Raw genomic sequence first — 12533 nt, 5'->3', positions numbered from 1 at the left:
TGAATTTCAATATCTATTTGGAGATATTGAAAACATGAAAACATAAAATATGAAATGCAATACCATCCCAGACAGCTTGTTAGTCGGCCCCGGGTCTACATGTGCTTTTTATTTATTGTTGTGATTATTATTGGTTAAACCAATAAACAAAACCCACCAAGTGAAAACGCACTACAACATATTTTAATGTATTTAAATAAATAAATAAATAAATCGAAAGACAGTGTTATTTCTTGTCCACTCAAGATTCCAGTGTTGAGAGGAGTTCTCTTTCCTATACTACTAGAGCACTCTGCAGTGTTGAGTGGAGTTCTCTTTCCTATACTACTAGAGCACTCTGCAGTGTTGAGAGGAGTTCTCTTTCCTATACTACTAGAGCACTCTGCAGTGTTGAGTGGAGTTCTCTTTCCTATACTACTAGAGCGGTTTTTTTTTCTTTTTCTTATATTCATTTACTTATTTTTTGCTATTTTATTTATAAGAGCAATACAAAAACATATTTTTTTCAGAAACTGGAGATAAATAAGGAATTTGTATGAGTTGTATGCTTCTGTTTTTGCTTTGAAGCACAAAATCATCCGTCCGCAGAACCCAAGGCTGCTGTAATCTTTCACCTGCAGGAGCGTCACCTGCTCCCTTCACCTGTCATTAACAGATGCCTCGAAACCCGTGCTTATCTAGTTTAAACAAAGTCTGGACTGATTGGGGGTTTAATATAAAAGCAGTGATCACGCACACCCTCCCTGAACTGAAGAACATCTCTGCAAATCCTCACCACTGAACCAGCAAGACGATCTCTTCAAATCCTCACCACTGAACCAGCGAGACCATGAAGGTAGGAGAATCTGTCTTGAAAACACGCTGCTCATACCAATGACATGTTGTAGGTTGAGGACTTTCTTATTACAGAACAGCGGCTGGTCCTTTATAATGGGTTTAATATGCAAACCAACAAGTAATCTATAGGGGTCCTATAACCCCTTCAGTCCCCTTGTAAAAGTTCACACAGTAATTTTGCACGGATTTCCCATGGTTATACTATGCATCAGCAGGGGTGTTCAATTCGTATGCCCGACACACCGGGCAACAAAATTTGTGTGAGGGACAACAAGTTTTGCCGGTATACTTTGCATGTCGGACAAGTAGTTTTTTAAATTTATTTTTCCTATGTTCGTTCTGTTGCTAGAAACACTCAGTATATTTTCAGAGAGCCAGAGAGGGGTATTGCTACAGAACGAAGGCTCACACAGGTAGTGCTGCGTGCGCAACGCATAATAGATGTCATCGTTATATGTTACAGCCCGATCACATGATAAGGGTGATGAATTTAGGTACTAACTTTATTTCATAACAATAACCTAAGGTTTGTGGGGTATTGGCCGTGGATCGCCAATTAATTCTCACATGGCAATCACTATGTTCAGTGTTCTCCCCCTCCCATACCCTGTTTATGGCCACATGGTAGTGGTGTTAAGGGTGAATGATACACAATGTAAATTACGAGCTGTGTGAGCTACGCTGTGTGAGCTCCCCTGTGTGAGCTCCCTGTGTGAGCTTCCCAGTGTGAGCTACGCTGTGTGAGCTCCCCTGTGTGAACTACGCTGTGTGAGCTACGCTGTGTGAGCTCCCCTGTGTGAGCTACGCTGTGTGAGCTACGCTGTGTGAGCTCCCTGTGTGAGCTCCCCTGTGTGAGCTACGCTGTGTGAGCTACGCTGTGTGAGCTTCCCTGTGTGAGCTACGCTGTGTGAGCTCCCCTGTGTGAGCTACGCTGTGTGAGCTACGCTGTGTGAGCTACCCTGTGTGAGCTCCCCTGTGTGAGCTCCCCTGTGTGAGCTACGCTGTGTGAACTACGCTGTGTGAGCTCCCCTGTGTGAGCTACGCTGTGTGAGCTCCCCTGTGTGAGCTTCCCAGTGTGAGCTCCCTGTGTGAGCTACGCTGTGTGAGCTCCCCTGTGTGAGCTTCCCAGTGTGAGCTCCCCTGTGTGAGCTCCCCTGTGTGAGCTACCCTGTGTGAGCTACGCTGTGTGAGCTCCCCTGTGTGAGTTCCCCTGTGTGAGCTCCCCTGTGTGAGCTCCCCTGTGTGAGCTCCCCTATGTGAGCTACGCTGTGTGAGCTCCCCTGTGTGAGCTACGCTGTGTGAGCTCCCCTGTGTGAGCTCCCCTGTGTGAGCTCCCCTGTGTGAGCTACGCTGTGTGAGCTCCCCTGTGTGAGCTACGCTGTGTGAGCTCCCCTGTGTGAGCTCCCCTGTGTGAGCTCCCCTGTGTGAGCTACGCTGTGTGAGCTCCCCTGTGTGAGCTACGCTGTGTGAGCTACGCTGTGTGAGCTCCCCTGTGTGAGTTCCGCTGTGTGAGCTCCCCTGTGTGAGCTACGCTGTGTGAGCTCCCCTGTGTGAGCTACCCTGTGTGAGCTACCCTGTGTGAGCTCCCTGTGTGAGCTACCCTGTGTGAGCTACGCTGTGTGAGCTCCCTGTGTGAGCTCCCCTGTGTGAGCTCCCCTGTGTGAGCTCCCCTGTGTGAGCTCCCCTGTGTGAGCTACGCTGTGTGAGCTTCCCTGTGTGAGCTCCCGTGTGAACTACGCTGTGTGAGCTCCCTGTGTGAGCTCCCCTGTGTGAGCTCCCCTGTGTGAGCTCCCCTGTGTGAGCTACCCTGTGTGAGCTACGCTGTGTGAGCTACGCTGTGTGAGCTACGCTGTGTGAGCTTCCCTGTGTGAGCTCCCGTGTGAACTACGCTGTGTGAGCTCCCTGTGTGAGCTCCCCTGTGTGAACTCCCCTGTGTGAGCTTCCTTGTGTGAGCTCCCCTGTGTGAGCTACCCTGTGTGAGCTACGCTGTGTGAGCTCCCCTGTGTGAGCTACCCTGTGTGAGCTACGCTGTGTGAGCTCCCCTGTGTGAGCTACGCTGTGTGAGCTCCCCTGTGTGAGCTTCCTTGTGTGAGCTCCCCTGTGTGAGCTACGCTGTGTTAGCTACGCTGTATGAGCTCACCTGTGTGAACTCACACAGGGTAGCTCACACAGGGTAGCTCACACAGGGTAGCTCTCGCAGGGTAGCTCACACAGGGTAGTGCTGTGTGCGCAACTCGTAATTTACATTGTGCTTCATTCACCCTCAACACCACTACCTTATCCAGGGCGACTTACAATCGTAAGCAAATACATTTCAAGTGTTACAGTACAAGTAATAATACAATAAGAGAAAGTGAATGAAATACCATGTGACCATAAACAAGGTATGGGAGGGGGAGAACACTGTGATTACCCTGTGACAATTAATTGGCGATCCACGGCCAATACCCCACAAACCTTAGGTTTAGAGTTAGGTTACTGTTACGAAATAAACTCAGTTTTAGTACGAAAATTCATCACCCTTCTCATGTGATCGGGCTGTAACATATAATGATGATGTCTGTTACGAGTTGCGCACGCAGCACTAACGTGTGTGAGCTACCCTGCGAGAGCTACGCTGTGGGAGCCTTCGTTCTGCAGCAATACCCCTCTCCAGCCTCTGACAATGCACAGACTAATCTTTTAAATTTAAGGTATTATTTACGTTTTTTGTAAATGAGCAAATAAGAGATGCTGCTTTCTTAATGAACCTGACATTGAAGTGCAGCAATCTAGTAAAGTTACAACAACTAAAAGAACACCATAGTCGCTAAGGTATTGTAAATATGCCCAACATATGGAATACAAGGGCAAAACTGCAGTGGCAGCCTAATGGTGGTACTTCAATCAGCTAGTAACTGCATGTCAACTAAATACCACGCAAAGTAAAGCGCTCACAAATTTCTCCTTCAAAAACACAGGAGTGAATCACAGAGCCTTTGAATGTACCGCCCCTCTGTGTGCTTCTGATTGGCAGGGCTGTCTGTTTGTGATTCTCTGGTGCTGCCTGGCAGGCTGGTGCTTGTCCTCCTTCCCCCTGGACTGTGAGGATGTCTACACGGCAGGGAATTTCTACAGCGGAGTCTACAAGATCTACCCAGCGGGGGGGCCCGGCTTCCCCCTCTACGTGTACTGCGATATGTACACCGATGGGGGAGTGTGGACGGTGAGTCATCAAACCATCGGATACATGTGGCAAAACATGATCGGCAAAGTTGGACCAAACCATTCCCTTACCAAGCAAATACATCTTATATTGCTCTTTGACCATTTCCTCACCTAGCAAACTCATCTTATATTGCTCTTTGACCATTCCCTCACCTAGCAAACTCATTTTATATTGCTCTTTGACCATTCCCTCACCTAGCAAACTCATTTTATATTGCTCTTTGACCATTCCCTCACCTAGCAAACTCATTTTATATTGCTCTTTGACCATTCCCTTACCAAGCAAACTCATCTTATATTGCTCTTTGACCATTCCCTCACCTAGCAAACTCATCTTATATTGCTCTTTGACCATTCCCTCACCTAGCAAACTCATCTTATATTACTCTTTGACCATTCCCTCACCTAGCAAACTCATTTTAAATTGCTCTTTGACCATTCCCTCACCTAGCAAACGCATCTTATATTGCTCTTTGACCATTCCCTCACCTAGCAAACGCATCTTATATTGCTCTTTGACTAGAGTGTATCTCCTTTCTCCTGCCACCACAGGAAGTGAGGTCGTAGTGTGGCAGCAGGAGAAAAGACATTCACTCTAGTTGAAGTGAAAGAACAAACTTTTAACAACGAAGACTTCAGTGTGATAGTCTTGCAAGAATGATGGTATGCAAAAAAGCCTCACTTGTTAAACCTTCAAAAAGTTTTAAACATAAGAACGTTTACAAACGAGAGGAGGCCATTCGGCACATCTTGCTCGTTTGGTTGTTAGTAGCTTATTGATCCCAGAATCTCATCAAGCAGCTTCTTGAAGGATCCCCGGGTGTATACATGGCTCTTTAAGCTCCACAGTATGGCTCTATGAAGTATCCCAGTTGAGGTTTGCAGAGCTGGTGCAGCTGAATGCAGCAGCATATCGATGTTGTGTTGTTGAACGTGTGATATGAGCACAAAACCAGTGAAGCTGTAACTGAGTGCATTGCTGAGTGCAACTATTTGATGCAGTTTAATGACATCAAGCTGTTTGCTTGGTTTCATTAAAAGTGTTTCTAACACCTTGGTAATGCCCTCCAGGTTTTCCAGAGGAGGCAGGACGGGTCTGTGAATTTCTACCGAGGCTGGAACGATTACAAGCTGGGATTCGGGAACGCGACTGGGGAATACTGGCTAGGTAGGAGATTCTGGAGGCGAGATCGGAAAATCACTGTGTTAGTTTATTTACCACCATGGACAGGAATGGAGAAGTGGGCTGAAATACCCACTGAAAGTGGTCAACTTCTAATTAAACATTTGAACTGTATAAGAACATAAGAAAGTTTACTAACGAGAGGAGGCCATTCAGCCCATCTTGCTCGTTTGGTTGTTAGTAGCTTATTGATCCCAGAATCTCATCAAGCAGCTTCTTGAAGGATCCCAGGGTGTCAGCTTCAACAACATTACTGGGGAGTTGGTTCCAGACTCCCACAATTCTCTGTGTAAAAAAAGTGCCTCCTATTTTCTGTTCTGAATGCCCCTTTATCTAATCTCTGTTTGTGACCCCTGGTCCTTGTTTCTTTTTTCAGGTCAAAAAAGTCCCCTGGGTCGACATTGTCTATACCTTTTAGGATTTTGAATGGTTGAATCAGATCACCGCGTAGTCGTCTTTGTTCAAGACTGAATAGATTTAATTCTTTTAGCCTGTCTGCATACGACATGCCTTTTAAACCCGGGATAATTCTGGTCGCTCTTCTTTGCACTCTTTCTAGAGCAGCAATATCCTTTTTGTAACGAGGTGACCAGAACTGAACACAATATTCTAGATGCGGTCTTACTAATGCATTGTAAAGTTTTAACATTACTTCCCTTGATTTAAATTCAACACTTTTCACAATATATCCAAGCATTTTGACCTTTCAGCTGCAATGGTGTTTGCCACTCCTCCTATTTTTGTGTCGTCTGCAAATTTAACAAGTTTGCTTACTATACCAGAATCTAAGTTATTAATGTAGATTAGGAATAGCAGAGGACCTAATACCCTGTGGTACTCCACTGGTTACCTCGCTCCATTTTGAGGTTTCTCCTCTAATCAGTACTTTTTGTTTTCTACATGTTAACCACTCCCTAATCCATGTGCATGCATTTCCTTGAATTCCTACTGCATTCAGTTTGAGAATTAATTTTTTATGCAGGACTTTGTCAAAAGCTTTCTGGAAATCTAAATAAACCATGTTATATGCTTTTCAATTATCCATTGTCGATGTTGCATCCTCAAAAAATCAAGCATGTTATTTAGACACGATCTCCCTTTCCTAAAACCATGCTGACTGTCTCACAGGATACTGTTACCATATAGGTAATTTTCCATTTTGGATCTTATTATAGTTTCCATAAGTTTACATAAGTCAGGCTTATTGGTCTGTAGTTACCTGGTTCGGTTTTGTTTCCCTTTTTGTGGATCGGTATTACGTTTGCAATTTTCCAGTCTGTCGGTACAACCCCTGTCTTACTCCAGTCTACTTCTGTTAGTCTCTGTTTCATTCCTTCATAGTTTGCTTTTCTAAAATTGTAAACCTTAGCTTTAGTCGTTACTTTTGGGGGGTTAAAAAGCACTTCAAATGAGACCATGTTGTGATCTGAGTTTGCCAATGGTTCTCTGACCTCTGTTTTAGTTATTATGTCTTTGTTACTGGAAAACACTAAATCAAGGCATGCCTCCCCTCTAGTCAGTGCCTTGACAAATTGTGTTAGGAAGCAGTTATTTATCATTTCTACCATTTCAATATCGGCTGTCTTGCTCCCCACCAGGTTTTCCCATTTAAATGGGGGAAGTTGAAATCCCCCATTATTATGGCTTCTCCTTTGCTACACACTTTTCTAATGTCATTTTATAACAGTTCGTACTATAGAATTTGGCGGTCTATAGCATGCCCCTATTATTATGCCCTTTGAATTTTTGAACATTATTCTGACCCATATTGATTCTGTGTTTTTTTTTTCTTCCAGATTTAACACCTGGGCTTCAAGACTATTTCTTATGTATAGCGCTACCCCTCCGCCTCTTCTGTCCTGCCTGTCTTTCCTATACAGTGTATACCCACTAATATTATATTCGTCTCCATCACTCTCTGATAACCAAGTTTCTGTAACACCTATCACATCGTAGTTACTTGTTAGTGCAGTAGCTTCAAGTACTAACATTTTGGTTTTGAGACTTCTAGCATTTAGATAAATACATTTAATAGCTGGCTTACCCGAGTTATTGCCCTTATTTTGATGTGGTCTCCCTTCTGTTTTTTTTGTTTTCTCCCCCCTTCCTTTCTAGTTTAAATGCTTCTGGACCTCCTCAAGGATCCTTTCTCTGAGTAGATTGGTTCCTTTTCTGTTTAAGTGCAATCCATCCCGCCTATATAGATAGTCCTTGTTGTAGAATGTGCTCCAATGTTCAAGAAAGGTGAAGCCTTCCTGTGTGCACCACGATTTCAGCCATGCATTTTGATTTTGTATTTCCAGCTGTCCATATGGTCCTTTGCAAGGTGCCGGCAGTATCCCTGAAAACACCACAGTTTTGGTCTTGTCTTTTAATTTCTTTCCTAGCTCTCTGAATTTGTTTTGCAGGGATCTTGGTCTGTCTCTTCCAATATTGTTTCTAGTGTGCAAATTTATTAGAACACCACAAGATTTGTCATTTATATATTTTATATACCAACCTAGATGAAAACCTCAGGGTGTGAGAATTTAATTTTCAGTCAGTAATCAGTGATGCAGAAACAACAGGCACTCGTGTGTGAAAATGTTAGATCACTTTGTGCTTTAATTAGGCATCTTAAACAACTTCTGAAAAGTATCATGCATTTTACCATTTGTGACTGTGTTAATTTTCTCTTACTATTTTAAATTAATTGCATGTGTGGCCTATTAAGTCATCAGTTAAATTAGACAATCACTAATTTGCCTATTTTTACAATTTTCAGTTTGAGTGGTTTGATTTCACATGCTCTACAAATGAAAGCATCAGAAGCAATGGGGTGTTGTAAACTGTGCACACTGCTGTATTAACACACCTCCTCCCACCTGTTGGCAGGCCTGCAGAACATCCACCTCCTGACTATGAACCGAGACTACCAACTGAGGGTGGATCTGCAGGACTTCGAGGGAAAGAGAGCCTACGCCTTCTACTCCTCCTTCGCCCTGTCTGCGTACGCCATCAGCGGGGAGACAGACGGCTACACGCTGTCTGTGTACGGGTTTGGAAATGGGGGAGCTGGTGGGTGCACCTGAATGAAATAAAAGAAAGTCATAGCACTGTGGACAGTGGCACAGTCACAGCAGGCACCTGCAGTGCTGATGCACATGTGGCACAGTCACAGCGGGCACCTGCAGTGCTGATGCACATGTGGTACAGTCACAGAGCGCACCTGCAGTGCTGATGCACATGTGGCACAGTCACAGCGGGCACCTGCAGTGCTGATGCACATGTGGCACAGTCACAGCGGGCACCTGCAGTGCTGATGCACATGTGGCACAGTCACAGCGGGCACCTGCAGTGCTGATGCACATGTGGCACAGTCACAGCGGGCACCTGCAGTGCTGATGCACATGTGGCACAGTCACAGCGCGCACCTGCAGTGCTGATGCACATGTGGCACAGTCACAGCGGGCACCTGCAGTGCTGATGCACATGTGGCACAGTCACAGAGCGCACCTGCAGTGCTGATGCACATGTGGCACAGTCACAGCGGGCACCTGCAGTGCTGATGCACATGTGGCACAGTCACAGCGGGCACCTGCAGTGCTGATGCACATGTGGCACAGTCACAGCGGGCACCTGCAGTGCTGATTGCTTTGTTATTTTAGTTTCATTTTTTCTTGCTGTTTAAAAGCTTTCCTGACATGTTTCTGGAATTGAAATATTATTTCTGGAATTTAAACATTGACAAAAGAAACGTGCACACACAGTGGGTAAGAAGGCGCTTGTACAGCACACAGTGTTTAGTGGCGATTATACTCTGAGATGTTTATTTGAAATAAAAGTGTAATCTCAAAATAATAATTTCATTTATTCCTGAAAACCTTTGCAAGTTTAGTGATCCCAGACCAGGAAAATAAACATGGGAAAGGAGTGTGCCTAAGCGGGGATTCATGTGTGCCGGATCACACTGGATCCCAGAGCCGGTACAGGCGACTACCAGTATACATACAGTTTGCAAATGAATAATAATAATAATAATAATAATAATAATAATAATAATAATAATAATAATAATAATAATAATAATAATAAAATGTTGCAAAGAAGAAATCTAAATACATATACAGCGGCTCGTTTAGGCTATCGAAAAAAAATAAATCTTCGTTAGATCATTTCTCTTGTGATGTCGAGAAAAGTATTGCGCTATCTCGTGACCACGAGATCATTTATCTCTGGATCTCGAGAAGACGGAAGTGATGACTTCTGCTTTCCTGACATCATTTATGTATCATTGGAAAACGGAAGTAACGACTTCCGTCTTCTCGAGATCCAGAGATAAATGATTTCGTGGTCACGAGATAGCGCAAGACTTTTCTCGACATCACAAGAGAAACGATCTCGTGATCTTAACATAACAAACGGTTTTTAATTTTTTTTAGATGGCCTCAACGAGCTACATAGGATATTCATAAAAAAAACCCTGATATATTCTAGATTGCAACGTCTAACAAAAGTACTATTTTTTCACAATCCAAAACGGCAAAAAACTACCGCTTGTCGTTCCTGTGTATCAGAGTAGTCGCCCCGCCGCTGGTATTGTTCAAACCTGAAGATTATGTTTAAACACGACGAGGTAAAGGTCAGCACGCAGCTCCCGACACCAACAATAAGACATGAAACCCACAAGCAGTAAATGAAGGACAGTACATTAGGGTTAGAAACAAAATGCTATCTTAATTCTAAGATCTGGTACCTTTTTGTAATATATTATAATATAACACGGTGTTCTGGAGACGCCCTACCGAAACATATGGTTTGATACAAAACACAGAGGCTTATAAGCTATGGCTTATCGGTACAGGCTCATCAGGTTTATTAGTATTTCATTTATATAATAGACTGTCAATAGAAATGCGATAGGGAAATTGAACTATGTGAAAAAGACAAGAAGATATCAGTAACGTTACAAAACTGTCAACAACCAATTGTTTTACAGAGCTGCATGTTCGATGTCTTTAATAGGAGCAGGAATCTTAATAAATTTCTCAGCATGTTCACGCTGGTCTCTGTTTCTCCTGCAGGGGATTCCTTGAGCAGTCACAGCGGCCGCAAGTTCAGCACCTTCGATCGAGACCAGGATGGCGCCGGCTTTAACTGCGCCATGGAGTTCCGCGGGGCGTTCTGGTACCACGACTGCCACAGTGCCAACCTCAACGGGGTCTACTACCAAGGGAACAGCACCCTGCACGGCAAGGGGATCCACTGGGTAACCTGGAGGGGGCTTGACTACTCCCTCAAGGGGGCGGAAATGAAAATACGGGTGCTGAAGAAGAAGCCCCTCAAAGAGTAGCTCCCATGGGTACCTGACCCACCCCTTGTGAAAGTTTACCACAGTAAAAGCACAGCAGCGAGTGATAAAGCACAGTGAAAGGACAGGGAAGCATTGGTAGGCATTGTAAAGAAGCACAGAGAGATATGGTGAAGCAATTTAAAAAACATGGCAAACCATGGTAAGCTATGGTAAATGCATTGTATAACCATAGGAAAAGCATGGGGGGAAACTGCACTACAAGATCACCATGGTAAACTTTTATAAGGGCTAGACTGAGACAGACTGACATTGACATGTATTGGTTTCTCTATATACCTATTCTATATATTGTGAAGCTTATAAAAAAAAAAAAAAAAAACTTTCTATTGTCAGTACAGAATTAAATCTATGACATGCATTCAGGTAATTGTGATATTTATTTTAATTTTAAGAGGGGGTCACGTGATGTCCCCTGGCCATCCCCCAACCCCTCTGAAATGATGTGTTTCAGATACATTCACTGCTGGCTGTGGGCTGCTTTGGCGTCTTTGATTTCCTCATTCCAGAAGGCCATCAGAATGCTGGTCAGCTCTGCAGCCTTGCACAGCAGGGGCTCGATCATGTGACTTCACAGACCCCAATCAGCAGTAATCTTAGACCATCCAGTGTTACAAACACTCCCACCTCCCGAGCTGATGATGATGATGATGATGATGATGATGATGATTATTATTATTATTATTATTATTATTATTATTATTATTATTATTATTATAACAGCAACAACAACAACAACAATAAGAAGAACAATGAGGATACATTTTAATATCCACTGAATTAGTTTTTCTGCAAACTGTGATTTTTAGGTTCTCCTAAGACTGAAATTGTTATTCTAAATGAAATTTGATATTGACATTGTAGTACCCTACATTGCCAGCAGAGGGCCCCCTTGCCCCATGAAATAGGCCAGTTTGCCCACGTCTTCCCACAGGTTATTATTATTATTATTATTTATTTCTTAGCAGACGCCCTTATCCAGGGCGACTTACAATTGTTACAAGATATCACATTATACATTATACAGATATCACATTAATTTTACATAGAATTCCCCATTTATACAGTTGGGCTTTTACTGGAGCAATCTAGGTAAAGTACCTTGCTCAAGGGTACAGCAGCAGTGTCCCCCACTGGGGACTGAACCCACGACCCTCCGGTCAAGAGTCCAGAGCCCTAACCACTACTCCACACTGCTGCCCTAATTCTGCACAGGTCTGTACAGGTTACAAATTCTGCACAGGTCTGTACAGTTTCAAAACATTAAAATAACACAGAATCAATGCATTGCATGCCTTCCAGGATAGACAAAGGGCAGGGGACTTCTTAATCCCTACCTTAGGGGCATTCAGATGTATTTAATACCTGAGAGTGCAACATTAAAAAAACAACTGTATAAATGGGTAATTGTATGTAAAAAAAATAAAATAATGTGATATCTTGTAACAATTGTAAGTCGCCCTGGATAAGTGCGTCTGCTAAGAAATAAATAATAATAATAATAATAATAAAAAATGCCCTACTAGTAAACAGAAATTTAGCTATGAGAGGAAATTAGGGAACTATTATTATTATTATTATTATTATTATTATTATTATTATTATTATTATTATTATTTATTAGCAGACACCCTTATCCAGGGCAACTTACAATAAAGCAAAACCCACATAACCTGTACACAGATACAACTACTGGAGTCTAGGTAACAAACACAGTGTTCTGGCTAACGCCTTCATGCAGTTACATTGTTAAACCCCTTATAAAAGTATGTATAGTAAAAGCACAGCAAAGCGTAATAAAGCACAGTGAAAGAATGGTAAAGCATAGGTAAGCATGGTAAAGAATAGTGAGGTATGGTAAAGCCTATCAATGAACATGGCAAACCATGGTAAACTATGGTAAATGCACAGTAAACCATGGGAAAATCATGGTAAAACTGCAAAAATGCCATGGTA

The 12533-nt window shown here is 43.2% G+C and overlaps 1 protein-coding gene across 1 annotated transcript; it reads left to right on the top strand.

Moving 5' to 3' along the window:
* The first annotated feature begins 693 nt into the window (after positions 1-693).
* On the top strand, positions 694-10921 carry LOC117402094 (microfibril-associated glycoprotein 4-like). Its single transcript, XM_034002966.3, has 5 exons — positions 694-835; positions 3854-4042; positions 5116-5212; positions 8102-8284; positions 10291-10921. Exons 1-5 carry the CDS (start codon positions 830-832, stop codon positions 10557-10559), a joined length of 744 nt encoding a protein of 247 aa, XP_033858857.2. The 5' UTR covers positions 694-829; the 3' UTR covers positions 10560-10921.
* Positions 10922-12533: the final 1612 nt, after the last annotated feature.

This window comes from Acipenser ruthenus, chromosome 34, assembly GCF_902713425.1.
Source record: "Acipenser ruthenus chromosome 34, fAciRut3.2 maternal haplotype, whole genome shotgun sequence".
NCBI classification, from domain to species: Eukaryota; Metazoa; Chordata; class Actinopteri; order Acipenseriformes; family Acipenseridae; genus Acipenser; species Acipenser ruthenus.
The sequence above is the reverse complement of the archived record's forward strand: the minus strand, read 5'-3'. Positions and strand labels throughout refer to the sequence as shown.